This window comes from Euleptes europaea, chromosome 16 (genome assembly GCF_029931775.1).
Source record: "Euleptes europaea isolate rEulEur1 chromosome 16, rEulEur1.hap1, whole genome shotgun sequence".
NCBI classification, from domain to species: Eukaryota; Metazoa; Chordata; class Lepidosauria; order Squamata; family Sphaerodactylidae; genus Euleptes; species Euleptes europaea.
In genome coordinates this window covers 27,774,225-27,792,608 of record NC_079327.1, presented here as the reverse complement: position 1 = coordinate 27,792,608, position 18,384 = coordinate 27,774,225, and the positions used below count along the sequence as shown (strand labels likewise).

The 18,384-nt window shown below is 42.2% G+C and overlaps 2 protein-coding genes across 2 annotated transcripts in view; one reads left to right on the top strand and one right to left on the bottom strand.

Moving 5' to 3' along the window:
- PCID2 (PCI domain containing 2) overlaps positions 1-18,384 on the top strand; it is a 279,698-nt gene that overhangs the window by 52,610 nt on the left and 208,704 nt on the right. The gene's annotated exons all lie outside the window — the stretch shown is intronic.
- Positions 1,262-16,854, bottom strand: LOC130488344 (coagulation factor VII-like). The gene is made up of 8 exons (XM_056862005.1): positions 16,785-16,854; positions 13,766-13,926; positions 10,384-10,408; positions 10,187-10,300; positions 7,577-7,717; positions 5,493-5,599; positions 3,790-3,910; positions 1,262-1,803 (listed from the first exon to the last, which is right to left on the bottom strand). Exons 1-8 carry the CDS (start codon positions 16,852-16,854, stop codon positions 1,262-1,264), a joined length of 1,281 nt encoding a protein of 426 aa, XP_056717983.1.

Below are 18,384 nucleotides of genomic sequence, written 5' to 3'. Positions count from 1 at the left end.
TTTAAATAAAACAAGAGTGCTCTCTTCATATCTAATGTGTGTAGTTATTTCTCAGCTTTTGACTGGGGTTAGGAAAAAAGATGGGCAGCACGATGTCTTGAGACAAGTGAAAAGTCAATACCACTTTCAGTAAAAATGACAGACTAGGGTGAAGCACTACATTATCTTTATGAAATTTTGTGAAGGGGGCATCATGACGGAGGGAGGTGAGGTCACTAACCCTCCTGGCAGATGTTATGCCCACCAGGAATGCTGTCTTGTAAGACAAGAAGGAGATGTCGCAGGAATCCATTGGTTCAAATGGGGCAGCCATCAATCGAGTTAATACAGATGAGAGGCACCCCTGAGACGTAGGAGGAGTAACAGCCTTTCAGGAGCCACTTAGAGTGAGGGTTGCAGAACAGTGATTGTAAATCAACCCCCACATGAAATGCAGATATTGCTGCTAAGTACACTGTAATTGAAGAATTTGCCAGACCGTAGTCTTTTAGACACAGCAAAAATTCGAACACCTCAGACAGCAAGCATTGGTCTAGAATAGCACCTCTCTTGTGCGCCCAGACAGAAAACTTTCCCCATTTAGCCACATAGGACTTCCAGGTGGAAGGTTTGTGAGATGATAACAAAATCTCTCCCACCCTATCCGACCAACAGTTTAAAGGTGGATTCTCCAGGCTGTGAGGTGTAACAATTGGACATTGTGATGGCACAGAGAATCTCTGCTTAGCAGGTCTTTGTATAGTGGGAAGACCAGCACTACTGGCCAGGGCCAGTAGTGTTGTGAACCACATTCTGTTTGGCTCAATAAGGAGTGATGACTATGCAATCGGACTTGTCCTCTCTGATTTTGGCCACAAGCCTACTCAACAGGGGGAATGGGGGGGGGGGACTCCCAAGTGTTAAAAACTGCTTATCTTTCCTCCAGTGATAAGTGTTTCCCCCTAAAAAAAGAGTTGTTCTTAAAGCTTTTCTTTTGTCTGCATCCCTACCAGTAGCCTCTGTTCCTTGTTTGTATCTGTGAAAATAAGGAGGTAGGACTGGGAGGGGTATCACCAGAAGCCTTACTCCTCCACCCCCAAATCGTGAGCTACAGATGAGTAAAATAATACGAAAACACACACACAAAAAAAAAATACAATTAAGCTTTAGTTTTAGCATATGGATCTTTAATTTATTGAAGATGGTTAAAGAATACTGAGGAGAGAGGTGTCAAAAATACTTAGACATAGCTACAACAGCAGATAATGTAGAAACTGTCAAATTAGGAAAACATGTGATTGTTTAACCATCTAATGTATTGTGATACTTTTGTGTAAACACCATATGTACCTTCAGCTGCACACCCCTTCCCCCAGCTCACAAGGCCTGTTAAAAACCAAGTGTTCTTGAACTTGGTGGCGTGGGGACCACCACTGTCACCTTCACAAGAGTCTTTAGTCCCTGTCAAGTACCCTGCACAAAACATGTTCCTTGTAATAGTGAAGTTAGTGTGCTGAATGCATTCTTTAGTCTTTATTTTGGGCAGCCTCACTTGCAGAAGGAGAGAGGAAGTAGCTCCGCCTTCTATTAAACGCCCCCATCCACTCACAGTAGAATATTTAATGTAGGACAAGACATCCACAGCAAACCGATGCTCGGGCAAGCATATGGGTATCACATAATCAGTATAGTTTACTGGCTTGTCTAATCGTAGTAAGGCAATGTCATTGTCAGTTTTTTTAAAGTTATATTTTTCATGGATTATAACTTCAGCAACCCTCCTTTCCTGTTCAGCCTCATCTTCTTGATCTCTGTCATATTCACCTGGATAAACAATAAACATGTTCAGAGTGCAGATATCAAATTCCCACGAGCCGAAAATCTAGAGTAGATCCAACTCTTTAGACCCATAATATTTAAGAACATTTAACAATGATTAACCATTCTTAACCTGGTGATTTTGCTCTCCCTCTTACTAAAAAAAAGTAAAGGTCCCCTGTGCAAGCACCGGGTCATTCTTGACCCATGGGGTGATGTCACATCCTGACATTTTCTTGGCAGACTTTGTTTACGGGGTGGTTTGCCAGTGCCTTCCCCAGTCATCTTCCCTTTACCCCCAGCAAGCTGGGTACTCATTTGACCGACCTCGGAAGGATGGAAGGCTGAGTCAACCTTGAGCTGGCTACCTGAAACCAACTTCCATTGGGATTGAACTTAGGTCGTGAGCAGAACTTTGGACTGCATTACTGCAGCTTACCACTCTGTGCCACGGGGGTCCTCTTACTAGGAATCTATAATTGAATTTATTTACGAGATCAGAATATGGTAGCCTCTCCAGACAAAAAAGACCTCTTCTTGAGGACAAACGCCTCGTGTTGGCTCTCTTACCCATCTACACATACATTGGCCCAGTTGGTAGACACGTGTACTTCAGGAAATTGTGTGAGAAAAGAGGTTTCTGATGGTGTCACTGAAACCTGTTGACCCCTGTGGAATCCACTTCACACAAAGAGCTACCTTTATGGTGAAGAACCCACATGATTGTGTTTCAAGTGGCCACCTGCATGGTATTCTGCTATCTCTAAACATGCTATCTCTTCAAAGTATATCTCTGCTAGTGCTGTGTTGGCAATATGCCCCTGAGTATCAGTTGCCAGGAGGCAACAGTGGGGGAGGGCTATTTCTCTCTTTGTGGGATCCCTATGGACATCTGGTTGGTCTCTGTGGAAAATGGGATGCTGAACTAGAGCAGATTCAGCCAGGCTCTTCTTATTTTCCTGTTTTCAATCCCCCTTTTCTCCTGAGGTTCAACACACAATAGTGAACCTTTGTTTATTCAGTTTTCCTGATCCTAATTTCCATGGTTTTTATCAGTCTCATTCAGCCATTAATCTAGCTAGTTGGTACTAAGAAGTCACTGTTTACGAGCCCCAAACAAAATGGGATAGCTACCCATTAGACTGCTTGGGGAAAAAAAACTTGAAATACAGATACGATAAATAAAAATAGGAAAGAAATACAAAAATTGTTACCATATTTCCTTGCAGTGTAACTGCATGTGGTCAGGAAGTGGTTATGCTAGTTTCCTATCAGAATCAAGCACATTAGGACACATTTGCAGCCTTGCCTATCGTGAATGCTCTACATATGAAGCACCCACCATATATATCCTCCATAGTATCAAAGATGAAATTGTGTATTGTCTATTTTATTTATAGTCCACTTTGGGACTCAAGGTGGATTACAAAGAGGAGTCAATACAATCAGCAAGATAGGACATTCAATAAACAATGAAATAGGATTTGGGACACTTAAGAGTGTAAAAGGGTAGTTACAATTACTCAGGGACCATTGTCTTGGTTCCCCACCCCCCAACAACAAATAGCTGCAATATCCTTTTCTGCATCTTGAAGTACATAAAAGCATGGGGATCAAGGGACAGAGGGAGGGAGGAATAGGACAGGATGGAGAAAAAAGGAACCAGAATGAGAGAAGGTCGACCAGGGTAAGCTTAGGAGCTTACAAGGGGATGCAAATACCCGCCACGAAGTACCTGCCTTATTTGAGGATATCCTCCAAAGTAACAAAGATCAGAGGCCTGAGGGGAAAAGAAGGTGATGAAAATAACAAAGTAAGGAGGAAACAGGGTAAAGGGACAGGAAGGTGACAAAGCCACGTGGAATCAGGTAAGGGAGGTGAGGGCTGCCTGCCCAGTTAGCTACAAATCCTCGTTAGGGTCATGTCTCAATAAACATTCCCCCCATTTAGTTTTCCTACAACTCTTCCAAAAGTGATGACAACTTCACTTACCCAGTTTAATCTTGAGCACTCTGGGGTCTGTATGCTCCAGGCAGTGAGCTGCAGTAACCACCCATGATGGAGCAAGTAAAACACCTCCACATTTTGCTTTTACTCCACCAATTAAGAGTGCCTGAAAATGCAACTACCATCAGTATATATGGCAAGGATTTACACAGAGGTCATTCGCTCAATCTAGTGTCTATCTAGTGTCGGAAGAAGTATGTGGGTTTAAGTGGAACACTTTAAAATGGGTTGGATCCTCCCAGCTTCTCTGCTGGAGCTAAAGGAGGTTTTTCTTTTGACCTCCAAAAGGGCCCATGCTGGAATTGCATGTTGCTGGTGGACAAAAAGCCACCCACAAGGGATGGGACTGCAGTGAGGAAGGAATTGAACAAGATTGCCCCTTGTCCCTCCTGCACCACCAGAAAAGCTGGCAGTAGCTAGCCTAATTACTTTGAGCACCTGAAGTCCAAAAGCAAAGGCTACCTTCTAGGCCAGGGGTGTCAAACATAAGGCCTGAGGGCCAGATCCAGCCCCTTGAGAGCTCTTATCCGGCCCGTGAGTCAGCTGAGGCAGCCACACACACACCACACTCAATCTGGGCTGGTGAGGCACGGCACGGCCCAACCAAGTGACATTTATGTCATATCCGGCCCTCGTAACAATTGAGTTTGACACCCCTGTTCTAGGCATTTTATACACTTTGGTTACAAATTGCATTGAAAGCTATTTCTGAAATACAGGGAGCTGGGAGCAGCCATTCAGTTAGGTAATCTCACTGCAGTTGTAGATGGGAGAGGCTGTGGCTCAGTGGCAGAGCATCTGCTTGGCAGGCAGATGGTCCCAGGTTCAGTCCCTGGCATCTCCAGTTAACGGGACTAGGCAAGTAGGTGATGGAAAGACCTCTGCCTGAAACCCTGGAGAGCCACTGCCGATCTCAGTAGACAATACTGACTTTGGTGGACCAAGGGTCTGATTCAGTAGAAGGCAATTTCATGTGTTCATGTGTGCTATGGGGAGGAGGGGCTCTGGCTCAGGGGTAGAGCATCTGCTTGGCATGCAGAAGGTCCCAGGTTCAATCCCGGACATCTCCAGTTAAAGGAACCAGGCAAGTAGTTGATGGGAAAGACCTCTGCCTGAGACCCTGGAGAGCCACTGCCGGTCTGAATAGACAATACTGACTTTGATGGACCGAGGGTCTGATTCAGTACAAGGCAGCTTCATGATGCTGCCACATGCAGAAGGACAGTTTTAGAGTGTAGCCATGTTGGCCTGTGGTAGAGCAGCTAGATTCAAGTCAGTAGCACCTTAGAGACCAGCAAGATTTTTGGGATATGAGCTTTCAAGACTCAAAGCTCCCTTCATCAGATACCATTCTTCCTCGAGGTTGCACCTTCTGTTATGGGGAGTAGTGGAATATTTGAGGGTTCGTAAAAATGTTTTTTTACGACCCATTACCTGTATAATTTTATGAACTTAATTTTTTTGCGACTTTGGAGCCTTTGTTCTCTCTCTCTATACAAATACAAGTGCAGCAATGTTCAGCTAGGCAGGTTAAGAAGAACAGTAACCAATTTCTTTCCCTCCCCAGAGGTTGTTTTTTTTTATCACCCCAGGGCACCATGCAAAGCATGATCACAGAGTCCTGGGCCAGCTACTTGGAATATGAAAATGTTAAGAGAAAATGTTACTAAAATTCAATAAAGACTTACTTGCCATGGGCATTCACCCGGAGGACAGACATGACCACCAACAATTCTTCCCTCCTGACTCTCATTTCTTTGGGCCAAAATGGGTATTTTCCCACATGGATAATCAACTGTTAAAAGATTAACATGTTCATTATGTACAAGACTTGTGGCATAAGCCATTTTAGTCTGGTTTGACACCAAACAGCAGTAAATGATATTTGGAAAAGTATAGATGATCTTCTGGATCATAATTATGCAGTCTATAATTTATTTATTTACTTACTTACTTCCTATATCGCCTTTCTCCCCGGTGGGGACGCAAAGCAGCTTACATTATTCTCCCTTCCTCCATTTTAGCCTCACAACAACCCTGTGAGATAGGCTAGGCTGAGAATGTGTGACTGGTCCAAGGTTACCCAGGAAGTTTTCATAGCAATGTAGGGATTCAAATCTGAGTTCCCCAGATCCTAGTCCCACACTTTAACCACTACACCAACTGTACATCTAAAAAATTACACAGCTGTGCTTCTAAAAAACCTCAGGTGCCTGTTTTGTATCATTCAATCCCTCCATCACACTCATTAAATGGCTGTGCTGATCTAAATATGCCACGCAGTTCATTTTGAGTTAAAGTTACATGTAGCCCAACAAACGCTACCTAAACAAATTTTTGGACTGAAACTGATTTTGAGATTCGCTATCCAGTCAATGGGTTGGATCCTATGACTTGTTTTTGTTAAGGGAGGAGTCTTGCTTCCAAGTCAGAGGATCCAACTCTATGAGTTTGCATTAGCCACTTATGGAGCAGCCCACTGCAGGAGTTGCTGTTCTGCTACTGACAATGCAAACGTCATGTGCCAGCCCAAAAGATACAGAATTAACAATATATCAATTCACACCCAACTTTTGGTATGAAATTATTTCTGACACTCAAAATAATATATTCATAAATATATTTGTATGTACATGAATAGCATTTGTTTGCAGAATGTTTTTTTCATAAAATGTATATTTTGAAAGTATTTAAAGGTTGACTTAAATTGTAATTTTGAATTGTTATATTTACAAATAAAAGCATTATATAAGGAGCCGAGGAAACTCTATACACATAAGCATATGTCCCATTAAGATCTAATTCAGGTACATACAGTAAAAATTACAAAAATTATATATGGTTTTGAAAAATTGGGAGACATAAACATATTTGATTTATTTCCTGTAATTTTGTTAGAAAGAAGTTAAGGAGGTTCTGAGGAAGTTAACCTCTACGAAACAAGTGAAACCTAGGAACTTGTTACCTGTTACACGAAGGAGGCAAAATTGCTACTCCTGATATATGAAGAAGTGTTGCACAAAAGAAAGAACAATAGAGTCTCCATTTATTTTGTATTCGAAAGTGTTTATTTGTAAGATTTGTATTACAAATGTAAAACATACCTTTGATCTGCAACCATATTATTGAATGGATATTCATGTACATACAAATATATTTATGAATATATTACTGTGAGTGTTGGAAATAATTTCATACCAAAGTTTGTTGGGTACCAGTTGATATATTGTTAGTTTTGCACATTTAGTATCTGACTCCCCCCATAATTTTTAAAGATGCACAAATCAGTTGAGAGCCAGATTACTGACAGAAGCCACAATGCCCATATTTCAGCCCAGAACATAGAGCAGCAACTTATGTGGAAAGAGAAAGTCACCCCCCAAAGGTGAAATTGCACAGAGGGGTCAAGGCTGGCATGGGCACACACTGAGGTGGGGCAGCTGCCAGGGCCCACTGCCACTGACCTCTTGCCCATGTGGCTGCCCTGCCACCTCCCTGCCAAGGAGGGGAAGGGGCCTCTGGGCACTCTCCGCCCTGGGGTCCCCAAAATCCGGAACCATCCCTGGGATGGGTAATGAGATTTTTCAACCCTGGCCAGTTAGCAGGCTGACTACCTTTGTTATTCATGGCAAGATTGGCCTTGATTAATCAATTAATTAATAAAAATAGATCTCAGCTTGATCTTTTTAAAAAAAGTTCTATCTGTTGTCTTGTCTGGCATCTATCTGGAAAGAGATGCTACATAGTTGTTGTGACATGAAATGTTCCTTACCTTCTGGGATGCAAGATATTTCATCGCTGGCTAACCTGTATCCCTTCGCACAAGAACATTCCCGTACTGTAGTTGGAGTATCTCTGCAGTATTGGTCACAATCGCCATTATCATAAATGCACTTCAGTTTTTCTGTTTCGGCTAATAAATAGAGAAGGCAACATGAATGAACCAAATTTTGTTTATAATAAGTTCTTGGGTGAAGATGAAGCTAGAGAAATAGCAGAATAGCAATGTAGAATAGCAGAAAAGCAATGTAGATGGAACTAACTTTAAGGAAGAAATAGCAATGTAGATGGAACTAACTTTAAGGAAGAAATAGAGACAAATAGAAGCTCTTGGTGCCGGAACCAATGTTTGGACCCGGCACCAGTGCATCTCCTTTGTAGATTACAGTCTCTGGAGTCTGATGATGTATGATTCAAGATAGTCCAAAGATTATTTTGGGCTTTAGCTTCCCCCATTTCTGAATGTGCATTTGTCATGGGGACATTCTAGTTTGGAGGAATTAGCACAAGAACTGGTCTTCAGACAACAAAGCACCAAAGGTCCACTTGGAATTCAGAGTCCCCTGAATGTGGGGGTGTAAGATATGTGCTGGTCCAAAGTATATTTTGGGGTGCAGGACTTTTAAAGTATCTTCAGTATTTGTGGTTGGAGTCACAAATAAGGAAATGGGAACAAATTTCAGCCTCCTCTCACGGACCTTGGGTGAGTCAAACATATGGTAGAAGTGCACCCAACTTTCAGATAACGTTCTGTCTGGAAGTGCACATTTAGCATTGCTAGAACAAAGTCCTTTCTTACTGTTGTGTGCTAACACAAAGGCCATTTATGCAGGGGTATTTAATTCGCAGTCCCAGCTGGACTGCTTCGAGGCTTCCTCTGCATTATTCATGATTTTACAGACCTTCAGACATGACTTTGCTCTGGCCTCATTCTTCCCCCGCAGTTCTAGGATCCTGTTTTAGAAAGGATGTGTTCTAGGAAAAAATGAACACATCTTCAACACAACTCAGGGCCTTTCATCATGCTGTGTTTTCTAGGTGGGACTTTCCAGCCACAACTGAATAAGCCAGACAACTGCTCTTGTAGAGGAAATGGTTTCCTTGTCTTCAAACGTGTTGGGAGCCTCTGTCTTCAGGATTTCCCCACAAGCTCTGACTCCGCTTGGAGTTCTATCACAGCAGCTGCCTTCTCAGCGGATCAGGAGCCCAAGTCTTCGGGATTACATCCTTTGTTCTGATTGGGCTGATACTTCATTATAAGTTTATTATAGCAGTTGCTAGTTCATTTTTGGCTGCAATTTGACAAGCTGCTTGGGGTGGCGTTTTTTCCCCTAAGCAAAGAGACGCTTTAATATTCTAACACCTCCATTTATTTTGATCTCACGGAGGCACTGACTGATATTGATTGTTAAGGGACAAGTTTTGTGTCTCTTAATCAAATATGCTCTGCTTTAGTTTCTTTAGGAGGAAAATTGTTAAATTGTGCTTGTACCCACATGTGTATGTTATAGTGACAGAAAAATTATTTGTTATTCCTGTTTATGGAAAGTATATAGGTCAATCTGTTTTACATCTCAATGCACTTGTTTTGACAAACACTGGTGTGTTATTTCTATGGTTACTAGATAATTATAAAATAGCTTAAAAATTGAATACTAAATTTTGGCATGTAATTCAACCGGGTTACAATCAGTTACATTGCAGTGGTCTGCGTTGCTGTTTTCTATTTTTGCTGAGTCTCTGCACAGCATGGTTTGCTCCTTTCAAACTGTAGGGTGCAATTGCTGGAAAACTGTGATTCTCTGACCAGCAAGCACAACTTTAGCATGTCTTTGGCAGTGGGAATAATAATGTAGTTGTTGTCACAGACACCTATTGGGTGATAACTGCGAAGGCTACATATATCGGTGTAGGGGCCCACCCCGTGTAACCATGATATTAGTTCCTCAGGTGTGCAGTGCTTTAGTTGGATCACAACTGTGGCACATGTGGACTTGTCTTTCCCACTGCACTATTTTTTTGACCTGAAACAGACATGGGGTGTTAGGACAATTTCAGGTCAGGAAAGCAGTGGGGGCAGGAGTCTGAAGCCTTTTCTCTACACACACTGCAGTTACAACCTTAATTGGGCACTGCATGTGCAGGAATTAAGGAAATGAAGTGTAACTAGTGGCACTTTCGCACATGCTGAATAATGCACTTTCAATCCACTTTCAATGCATTTTGAAGCTGGATTTTACTGTGTGAAATGGCAAAATCCACTTGCAAATGATCATTAAAGTGCATTGAAAGTGGATTGAAAGTGCATTATTCAGAATGTGAAAGCACCCTAGGACAAAATGTGGCAACCCTGGATCCCAACCTGTGTACTCTGTAATGTGGAAATCAGCCTCATGTTTGCAGACGGCTTACATCTGCCTCCCAGCTCCATTTAGAAAGCCCTTATAATTAAAACAAAACCTTTTTCTTAAACACGCATACACAATCATTTCCTAAATGTCTCAAATGCACGAACTACGGATTTTATATATATTTGAAATGCCTGGGACTTGAATTCTAAATACAATTGAAAAACTATTAATCAAAAATAACATCAGCTGACCTGTTTCACAGTTTTTGCCTTCATACCCCACAGGACACAGGCAGATGTAGCTCTGATGATGGTCCACACATGTCCCACTGTTCTGGCAAGGGTTGGAGTTGCAACTTTTGCTAGCTGAAAAATATTCAGGTTCAGCAAAACGTTTGGAAAAATCTCCAGCAGGAACCATTGTGCAATGTTTGTATGAATTGCCTTACCTGAATAGGTGTTCCAAAATTCCACCTGGGTAGAATGGGGCAGGTTTGGAGAGAAAGAAGAAGCAAATCATGCATAAGAATGTCTCCATATGTTAGCATCTATCCTTTACACAACTACCAACAGCACCATCACCATAACTAAAGAAAGGCTATCATACCCTTCTAACATTTCACAGATGACAAACAGAGAATGCGCTATGACCTCTGCCACAAAACCATTCAGTGGAGTTAGGCAAGTCACTGTAATTACAATCCCCTATCTGCAACACTGGGGTCATAGTATTGTGAGTTGTTTACAGCGGTGTTAGTTCAAAAGTGAAATCCAAAAATCCAGGAACACAATTCAAGTAATATCTTTTATTAGGGCCAATCCAATGTCATGTAAGTGTGCAAGCTTTTGAGTTTCCCAAAACTTTTCATTGGGGCAGATAGTACATAATTTTTTAAAAAGAGGAAAAAAGCAGATTTTTTCAGGTCATCATGATTTGATGGCCTTCTCCTGCTAGCATATGGTGGAACTTCTGGCAGGCAATGGAGATTCAGGTTGCTGCTGGCCAGGGCCACAAAGGCAAGAGGCAAATATGTCCTATTGAGTTGGTCCTCATAAAAGATTGTGATAGTGACAATCATATTAGCCTATTTACAGGGATGGCAGTAAAAAAATGGGAAACACAGAATGCCATTTAAATGCTAGTTATTATTATACAGTCGGCTGAAGCTATATACTAAAAGCTAAGTTGGCAAAATCTGAGGATACTTAAATCTGGTAACTGGAGTTGTGCACGGGCAAGACAGATCTTTTGACAAACCTAAAAAGGGCCTCAGGTTTGCAGAAAAAATGTGAAATCTAAAAAAAAAGGGGGGGTAATACTCCCTTGACATTCCCCATGAAGTAGATTTTTATCTTTAGCTCACCAGTCTAGGGATCTAATGATGTATAGAAAGTCTGAGCCATTGGGGGGTTAATGTTCATTTTGAAAACAATGTTGCACTTACCTGTAACTAGGGTTGCCAGCTCCGGGTTGGGAGATACCTGGAGATTTAGGGGTGGAGCCTGAGGAGGGCGGGGTTTGGGGAGGGACTTCAATACCATAGAGTCCAGTTGCCAAAGCGGCCATTTTCTCCAGGGAAACTGATCTCTATCGGCTGGAGATCAGTTGTAATAGCAGGAGATCTTCAGCCACCACCTGGAAGTTGGCAACCCTACCTGTAAGTGTTGTTCACCGAATGTCTACGGCGCATTCCTGAGAGGAATGCCTGCACTGGGCTTAGGAGGCAAACTATCGGCGTTGCCTCCTAAGGAGGTTTCGGCACTGCCGAACCCTCCGCACAGCGCAAAAAAACCGTGCAACCCTCATAGGGTTGAACGGGAGATACGCCAAAATAAAAGAGTGTGTTTCCGAGCCAAAACAGCTCAGGAGGTCGCCTAATGGCAGCCCCGCCCTCCGGCCGGTGCCGAAACACCCCAGGAACGCTTCCCGGGAAGATGTAACACCTCCCGGGATGCTGCAGCGGCCATAGCCGGCATCTGGATGCCGGCGGCAAGCTTCATCTGCGTCCAGGCTCGGTGTTGCTGTGGCTGGAGTCTGGCCCTGCACTCCGGCGCCACGATTGCCAGCGTGTGCCTCCTGGAAGCCGGCGCTGTGGACCCTTGCGCCGGCGTGGGCTGTCGCCAGCCTCCAAAGGGCTTTGGGCACGGCCACCAGCGTAGCTCAGGAATGGGCTGTTAGTAGCTAAATGGAAGACAGTTGAGACGCCAGACAAAAAAGACTGGATAAAAAAGATGCTGGAACTGACCGAGATGGCGAAGCTTACAGCTTTGATAAACCAGAAAGATAATGTACAATTTTGGGGGGAATGGGAGGCGTGGAGAACATACTGTGAAAATCAATTTTAATGGGACCATTTAAAGGATACTCTTTGATCTAATCCCTTATTTGTACTTTGTATTAATTTTATATTAGGTTTTGATTTAATAACGTTGGATAAGATAAGAACAAGTTAATTAAAATAATATTGAGATTAGTTCCGTTAGCAAAGGTTTCTACAATTCATTTTTAGATGGAAGAGGGAGAGGGGGAAGTCATTTTATTGTCAAATTAGTGATACTATTTGTCTTTTTTATTATTATTACTATTATTTTTACTATTGGATATTGTTTTCGTTGACATGTTAAATGAAGAAAATACAAAAATTATTTAAAAAAAAAAAAAAAAAGGAATGGGCTGTTAGTGTAGCTTTCAGAAGCTTCCCTGAAGTGCTTCCCCTCCAGTTCATCCCAGGCCAAGAGCGAGCCGGCTTCCCACCCAACGATCACGAGACGGAGGGAGGAGGAGCGCTCCATGGTTAATTCTCCCTGCACATAAAAGTATCTCCAGTTGATAACGAAGATGTGGAAAACATCTTCTCGCCACGGCAGCAAAGAGAGAACTGAGGAAGGAGCGCTGTCCCTGTCATGTGACCATTTAGGCAGGGAAAGCCCTGGCTCCAGTGAGAGACAGAGGGGAAGGGGAGCACCCCAGAGCACAGAACCCTCTAGAAGCTTTGGAAATCTAATCTCAATGGCTGGCCTGCACAGCCCCATTTGGGACTGCACGGAAGACACACAGATGACGCATGGCTGCTACCCAAAGCAGCAGTCCTGTGTCTGTTTGTTCTCCTTCCCCTGATAAAGGGCAGTCATAGAACATGAGTGACATAACTGTTGCTGGAACTCCCCTTTCCTTGTTCAGTGCACAGCAACGTTGCATCATATATATTTTATCAGTGCACAAGGCCAGGAAAAGGTGGAAATGTAGGATCACTGCTTTTGTCAAAAGCGTCACCAGCCCTGTTCCTAAAGTATTGCTGCCAGATGAGACAGCCCAGGCTTCTCTTGAAAGCCACCAAGGCAACATTCTGCAGACTGTGGCAGACTGCACCAATGATAAATATGCTTGCTCTTCCCTATGCCACTATGCCAAGAGGCTTCCCATTATAAACATAATGTAACCATAATAGGGCTTAACCTCCTTGTAAAATCAGCTGGCTGGGATCCCGCCTAGATTTCCACTTATGCAAGGGAAGGCAGCTTTTGTGGATCCCCCCCTCTCACAGAAGATCTCTGATTACTCCCAAACTATTCTTGGGGAGCCTGACCCCCCCTAGGAACAGCATCAGCTAAAATTAACTCCCTGTGCCCACAGAAATCCAGGCATTGCTTTGTTTGTTACACCACTGCCAAGTTTGTTACACATTTAAACTCCTAAGTTCCAGGTCACTTTGTCATTAAAATTGGAATATGCATTAAAAAACCCAGGTCACTTTGTCATTAAAATTGGAATATGCATTAAAAAACCCAGGAGAATGGAAGAATCCTCTTTTCGGCTGCTATATTACTTACAGTCCTTTGGTTATCCTTGAAGATTTCTCTGGCTTCCTCAAATGAACATTGCTCTTCTAGGCACTCTCGCTCCAGTGACCCCGCTTTCAGCTCTTCCAGGAAGGAATTGGCTCGCTTTTGTCTTTGTAGCATATTGCTAGCTTCCTTGTGATTTAAGAAAACTTTAAAAAGAAATTATTGGCTCCCTGTATTCATCCTGTGTGGTGATGCCAGCCAGGCCTAATTGCCCGGTGGAAAACACACACAAAGCTGCCTTATAGCGAATAATAGTGAATCCCTTCGTCCATCACAGTTAGTATTGTCTGCTTAGATTGGCAGCTGCTCTTCAGGGTCTTTCACATTACCTACTGCTAGATTATTTAACTGGGGATGCTGGGGATTGAACCTGGGATTGAACCTTGTGTATGCCAAGCAAATGCTCTGCTACTGAACCATGGCCCTGCAGGGGGCATCTCATTTCCCCCTATATTCCCCTCCCCACAATGTTTCTTCTTCCCCTCCTCCTGGCAACCCCCATATCCTCGCTTTTCCTTGCTTCCTTCTCACCTACCCACAAGCCTTTTATCTACCACTCATAATCAGCTATATGCATTACTTATTCACTCGATATGTATCCCATCTTTTCCCCCAAGGGGGACTAAAACCAGCTTATACCATTCACCTCCATTTTATCCTCACAACAACCCTGTGAGGTAGGTTAGGCTGGGAGAAGGTGACTAGCTCATGGCCACCAAGTGAGCTTTTCATGGCAAGGTGGGAACTCAAACGTGGGTCTACAAGATCCTAGTCTGAAACTGTAACTACTACACCACATTGGCTTTCATGGTGTGGCTGTTTTTGAACAGGAGTGAGCAGCCAGCCTTGGGTGAGTCATGCAAATCATACAGTATCAAGTCACCCAGTGGTTAATGTCAGGGCTGGCCCCAATGAGTCCTCCCCTCAAAGGCCAAACAGGACTTGGAAGGCCCCCCCCCCTGCTTTTTCTGATAGAAACCAAGGCTTGAAAGACTGGCAGTACTACTGTGGTTGCCTAGCAACGGCCATTGTGGGCATACATTTCTTAATGCTGCAGGCACTGTGTCTATTATTTTGGAGGGAAATGCTATTTTTTGAAAGGTTGATGTACTTTTTAAAAAAGATTTCAGCTCTTTCTGCAAACCTTGGTCATTTTTCATATTTGTGGAAAGATCAGTCTAGTCTATTAATGACTCCAATCTCTGGATTTAAGTATCTACAGATTTGGCCACATTGAGATTTAGATAGATTGATTTGTCGTGGCACATCCCTATAGAAGGTTTTAGGCATTGTTGTTCAGTTTTATCATTGGTCATCAGGCAAGGAATAAATGGTTGGGATCCAAAATCTTGCATGCTCTCTATAGATTTCTTTCTTTCTTTGAGCAGCAGGCACCCTTGCCATATCACAAGTTGTTGTCAAACTTCCTATCGGATTCAAGAGCAGTTTGGCCTGCAGAATAGGGACTGTTCAAGAAATACCAGGTCCCATCCCTCCTAAGTGCATGAATCTGGTTACATACTTCCAGCCAGTGAAAACTGAAATCCAATGTGTGTGCATATTCCATGCATCAGCTGGGATTTTTAAGGGTATCTTTTTGAGAATTTGCCTCTCCCAGAATCTGCATGCTGTTCTTTGAGCAAAAAGTATAGAAAAAAAGTTCTTTGGTGGTTAAATAAAGTGGGGAACAAGTTCTTCAGAAAATAAATTAGAAGTAAACAATGCACAGTGAACAGCTCTTCCCTCTGCCCTTGTCCTTCCTCTCCCTCTTTTTCTATCTAGTCTTGCCCTGACATAGCAGCTGGTTTAGCAGATAACGTGACCCATATTCATGCAGCAGCATGTTGTATCTGTTTGTGTGTAATGAATGGGTCCATAATTTAGCCCCCCTTTTTTTACATGAACAGAATATCCAAGAGGACTACGTGCACAGAACAGCATAGACCATGTTATTTGCACAGTCTGTTAAACTAGAACATTTTTCTGTATTGCCTCCTTTACTGTAAGAGCAGTAGGATTATTGGCAAAGCACGTCTGTACTTCAGAAGGTATATTTTTATTTCTTCAGTTTAACTCATACAACGGATTAAGAATGACTGCTTTGATTGCAACAAGTTAAATAACTAGTTAAGTCTTTTCTCTGTTCAGTTACTAAACTGCATTTTGGAGTTAAATTAAAACTCTTGCTTGTACATAACCCTTTTTAATTCTCTCCTTAGAAGAATATAACTTTAGAATACAATTTTAAATGACTTGCTCTGAATAGTCCATCTTGAATTAGAGAGAGATTGCAAAACGGAATGATCAAACTACAGTGAGGATCACTCGTAAATTATTCTTCTAATGGACAACCTGCCCACTATTAATTTACTGGACATTTAAAAACCACTATTAAGCCACAGCCCTCAGTTTGCAAGACCTGAGCAAGGCTGTTAATGATAGGACGCTTTGGAGAACTTTCATTCACAGGGTCGAGATGAGTCGGAAGCGACTTGACGACACTTAACACACACACACATTATGCTCCCACATTCCCTATTAACCTTTTACATCTGTCTCAAAATGGAACCCAAATTATTAAAAAAAAAATCCATGGTAAGCAATTTTGAAATGAACTTGTGGATATTTAAATATATTGGTTTCCCTCGTAGCTTTAGTTGGCACAAAACATGCTTACATTTGAATGTACTGAATAATTGGTAATGTTATTTTTTAAATATATCAGAAGGTCAAATCTGCTGATATTCTCGTCACATAGTTTGGAACCTGAAAAACTGATGTAACTGTGAAGCACTAGATTAAAAAAATGATTATTATTAAATCCAACACCAGGCTTTTCTGTTCTGATCATTAGGGTAAAGGAATAAACAGTACTGTCATAGAAAACAATTTCAAATTTAGGTAATAGACTACGTAATCATTTCTTTGTTCAGAGTCTTTCATGAGAAAATGAACCACTATAACATTTTTTAAATGTAAATTTTGATCAGCTCGTAAATCATACCTGCAGCCAGCAAAAGAGGATATATCAAGAAAAGGCAGAAAAACAAAATGCCATATTGACGGGAAACCATGATGAAACCAACCAACCAACCAAGCCAAATAGTGAGCTGATATTTCAGCAAGACCTTTGTGACCAAAGTTCTCTTGCTTCATTTGCTTTTGTTGGAGGAGGGGTGCTGAGGAACTAGAGGAGGAAGAACTGAAAACGTTACATCCAATATAGTTAAACAGCCAATATGATGTAGCAGATAGTGCTGGATTTAGGGAGCATTCCTAAGTAGGTCTACTGAGAAGTCCGATTTTATTCTCTGGGGCTTACTCCCAAGAAAGTGTTCTTAGGATTGCAGCCTTAGGGCCAAGCCCCACCCCACATGGCTGTATTGGCACTTGAAAAGGCATGGGAGACCACTGTGATTAGAATTGGGCCTGCGTGGCATTTTAAAATGACTTTAAAATGGCAGCAGTGTCCTTGTGATGGCCACAAGGATGTTGTTGCGTCTAGTTTGGCCCTTAGTGATATGAAGTCTGAGTTCAGGTTTCTACTTGGCCAACACACTTCCTGATGCTGGGCCAGTTGTACACACATTGTGATATGAACCATATATGTTCCCCGTAGCACCATACCTGAAGGGTAGTATAAAAATAGTAACCCAACAATGTATACTTTTGTAATATGCTATTTTTTGTTATCTTCCTGCACTATTAATTTTAGTATTAAGCTATCCTTAACCTGAATAATGGGTCACCCAAGCAATTAACCAAGGAAAAACTTAAGCAGTGGTTACTGGTGGAATCAAGATGTAGATGCCTAGTGTAAACTTATGCAGAATAATTCCAGCCTAATCAGTGGGCTCAGGATTTCACTGAAAATTGCCTTTTAATGGGGGAAAAAATCTTAATTTGTTGCAGCAGAAGGCATACACCGTAATCTGTCATTTTATTAAGGTATGAACAAAGTGGTGAGGCTGAGAAGCTGGTTGCCTTCCTACTCAGGCAAGCTCTCCTTTCACCATCAGAGTAGTGATGCAAACCCTCCTGCATGAACAGTGATCTAGTGACTTACCTGGTCCACTTGTTTTCTTTCCATTCCTATTGGCCCAGTGTAGACATAATATTTACGGATGACTAGAGCATGTCTCACACTCATTCTCCCTTCCATTTTCGAATATAGTGTAGCATTCCAATCATTACGATTTGCTTAGGATTCAGTAAGATATGAAAGCAGTTTCACATCCTGGTGTTCAGCTAAGCCTACTTCTCCACCCTTTGGTGGGAACATCTTTGTGTTAACCTTGTTCCCGACTTAATGCTGAGAAAGAAGGAAGGAAGGGAGGAGTCGCCACTGGAGAAGTAACCTTATTTCTTAAGAGTACTTGAGTACTGTGAAATGTTACATCTGTACTAAGTGATTGTTTCTACTCGGTCTGAGACTATATACATGGAAATGATAATAGAAGCCTATGCAAACATTTACTTTCCCCCCTCTGGTCTCTAATCCAAGTACTGGAAGGGACAGAAATGGGACAGTTGGGCATTTCTTCTTGTTTGCTCTGGCTGATGGACACTTTTTGCAAGTGCACAAAAATTGTTGTGTATTTTCT

Bases quoted from the DNA above. Each gene is read 5' to 3' on its own strand.
- LOC130488344 (XM_056862005.1), bottom strand. From the start codon at position 16,854: ATGGTTTCCCGTCAATATGGCATTTTGTTTTTCTGCCTTTTCTTGATA. The intron at 3,911-5,492 runs GTAAGTCTTTAT...TTGCATTTTCAG, and splicing joins CGGGTGAATGCCCATGGCAA to GCACTCTTAATTGGTGGAGT. The intron at 1,804-3,789 runs GTAAGTGAAGTT...TTGTTTATCCAG, and splicing joins AGTGCTCAAGATTAAACTGG to GTGAATATGACAGAGATCAA.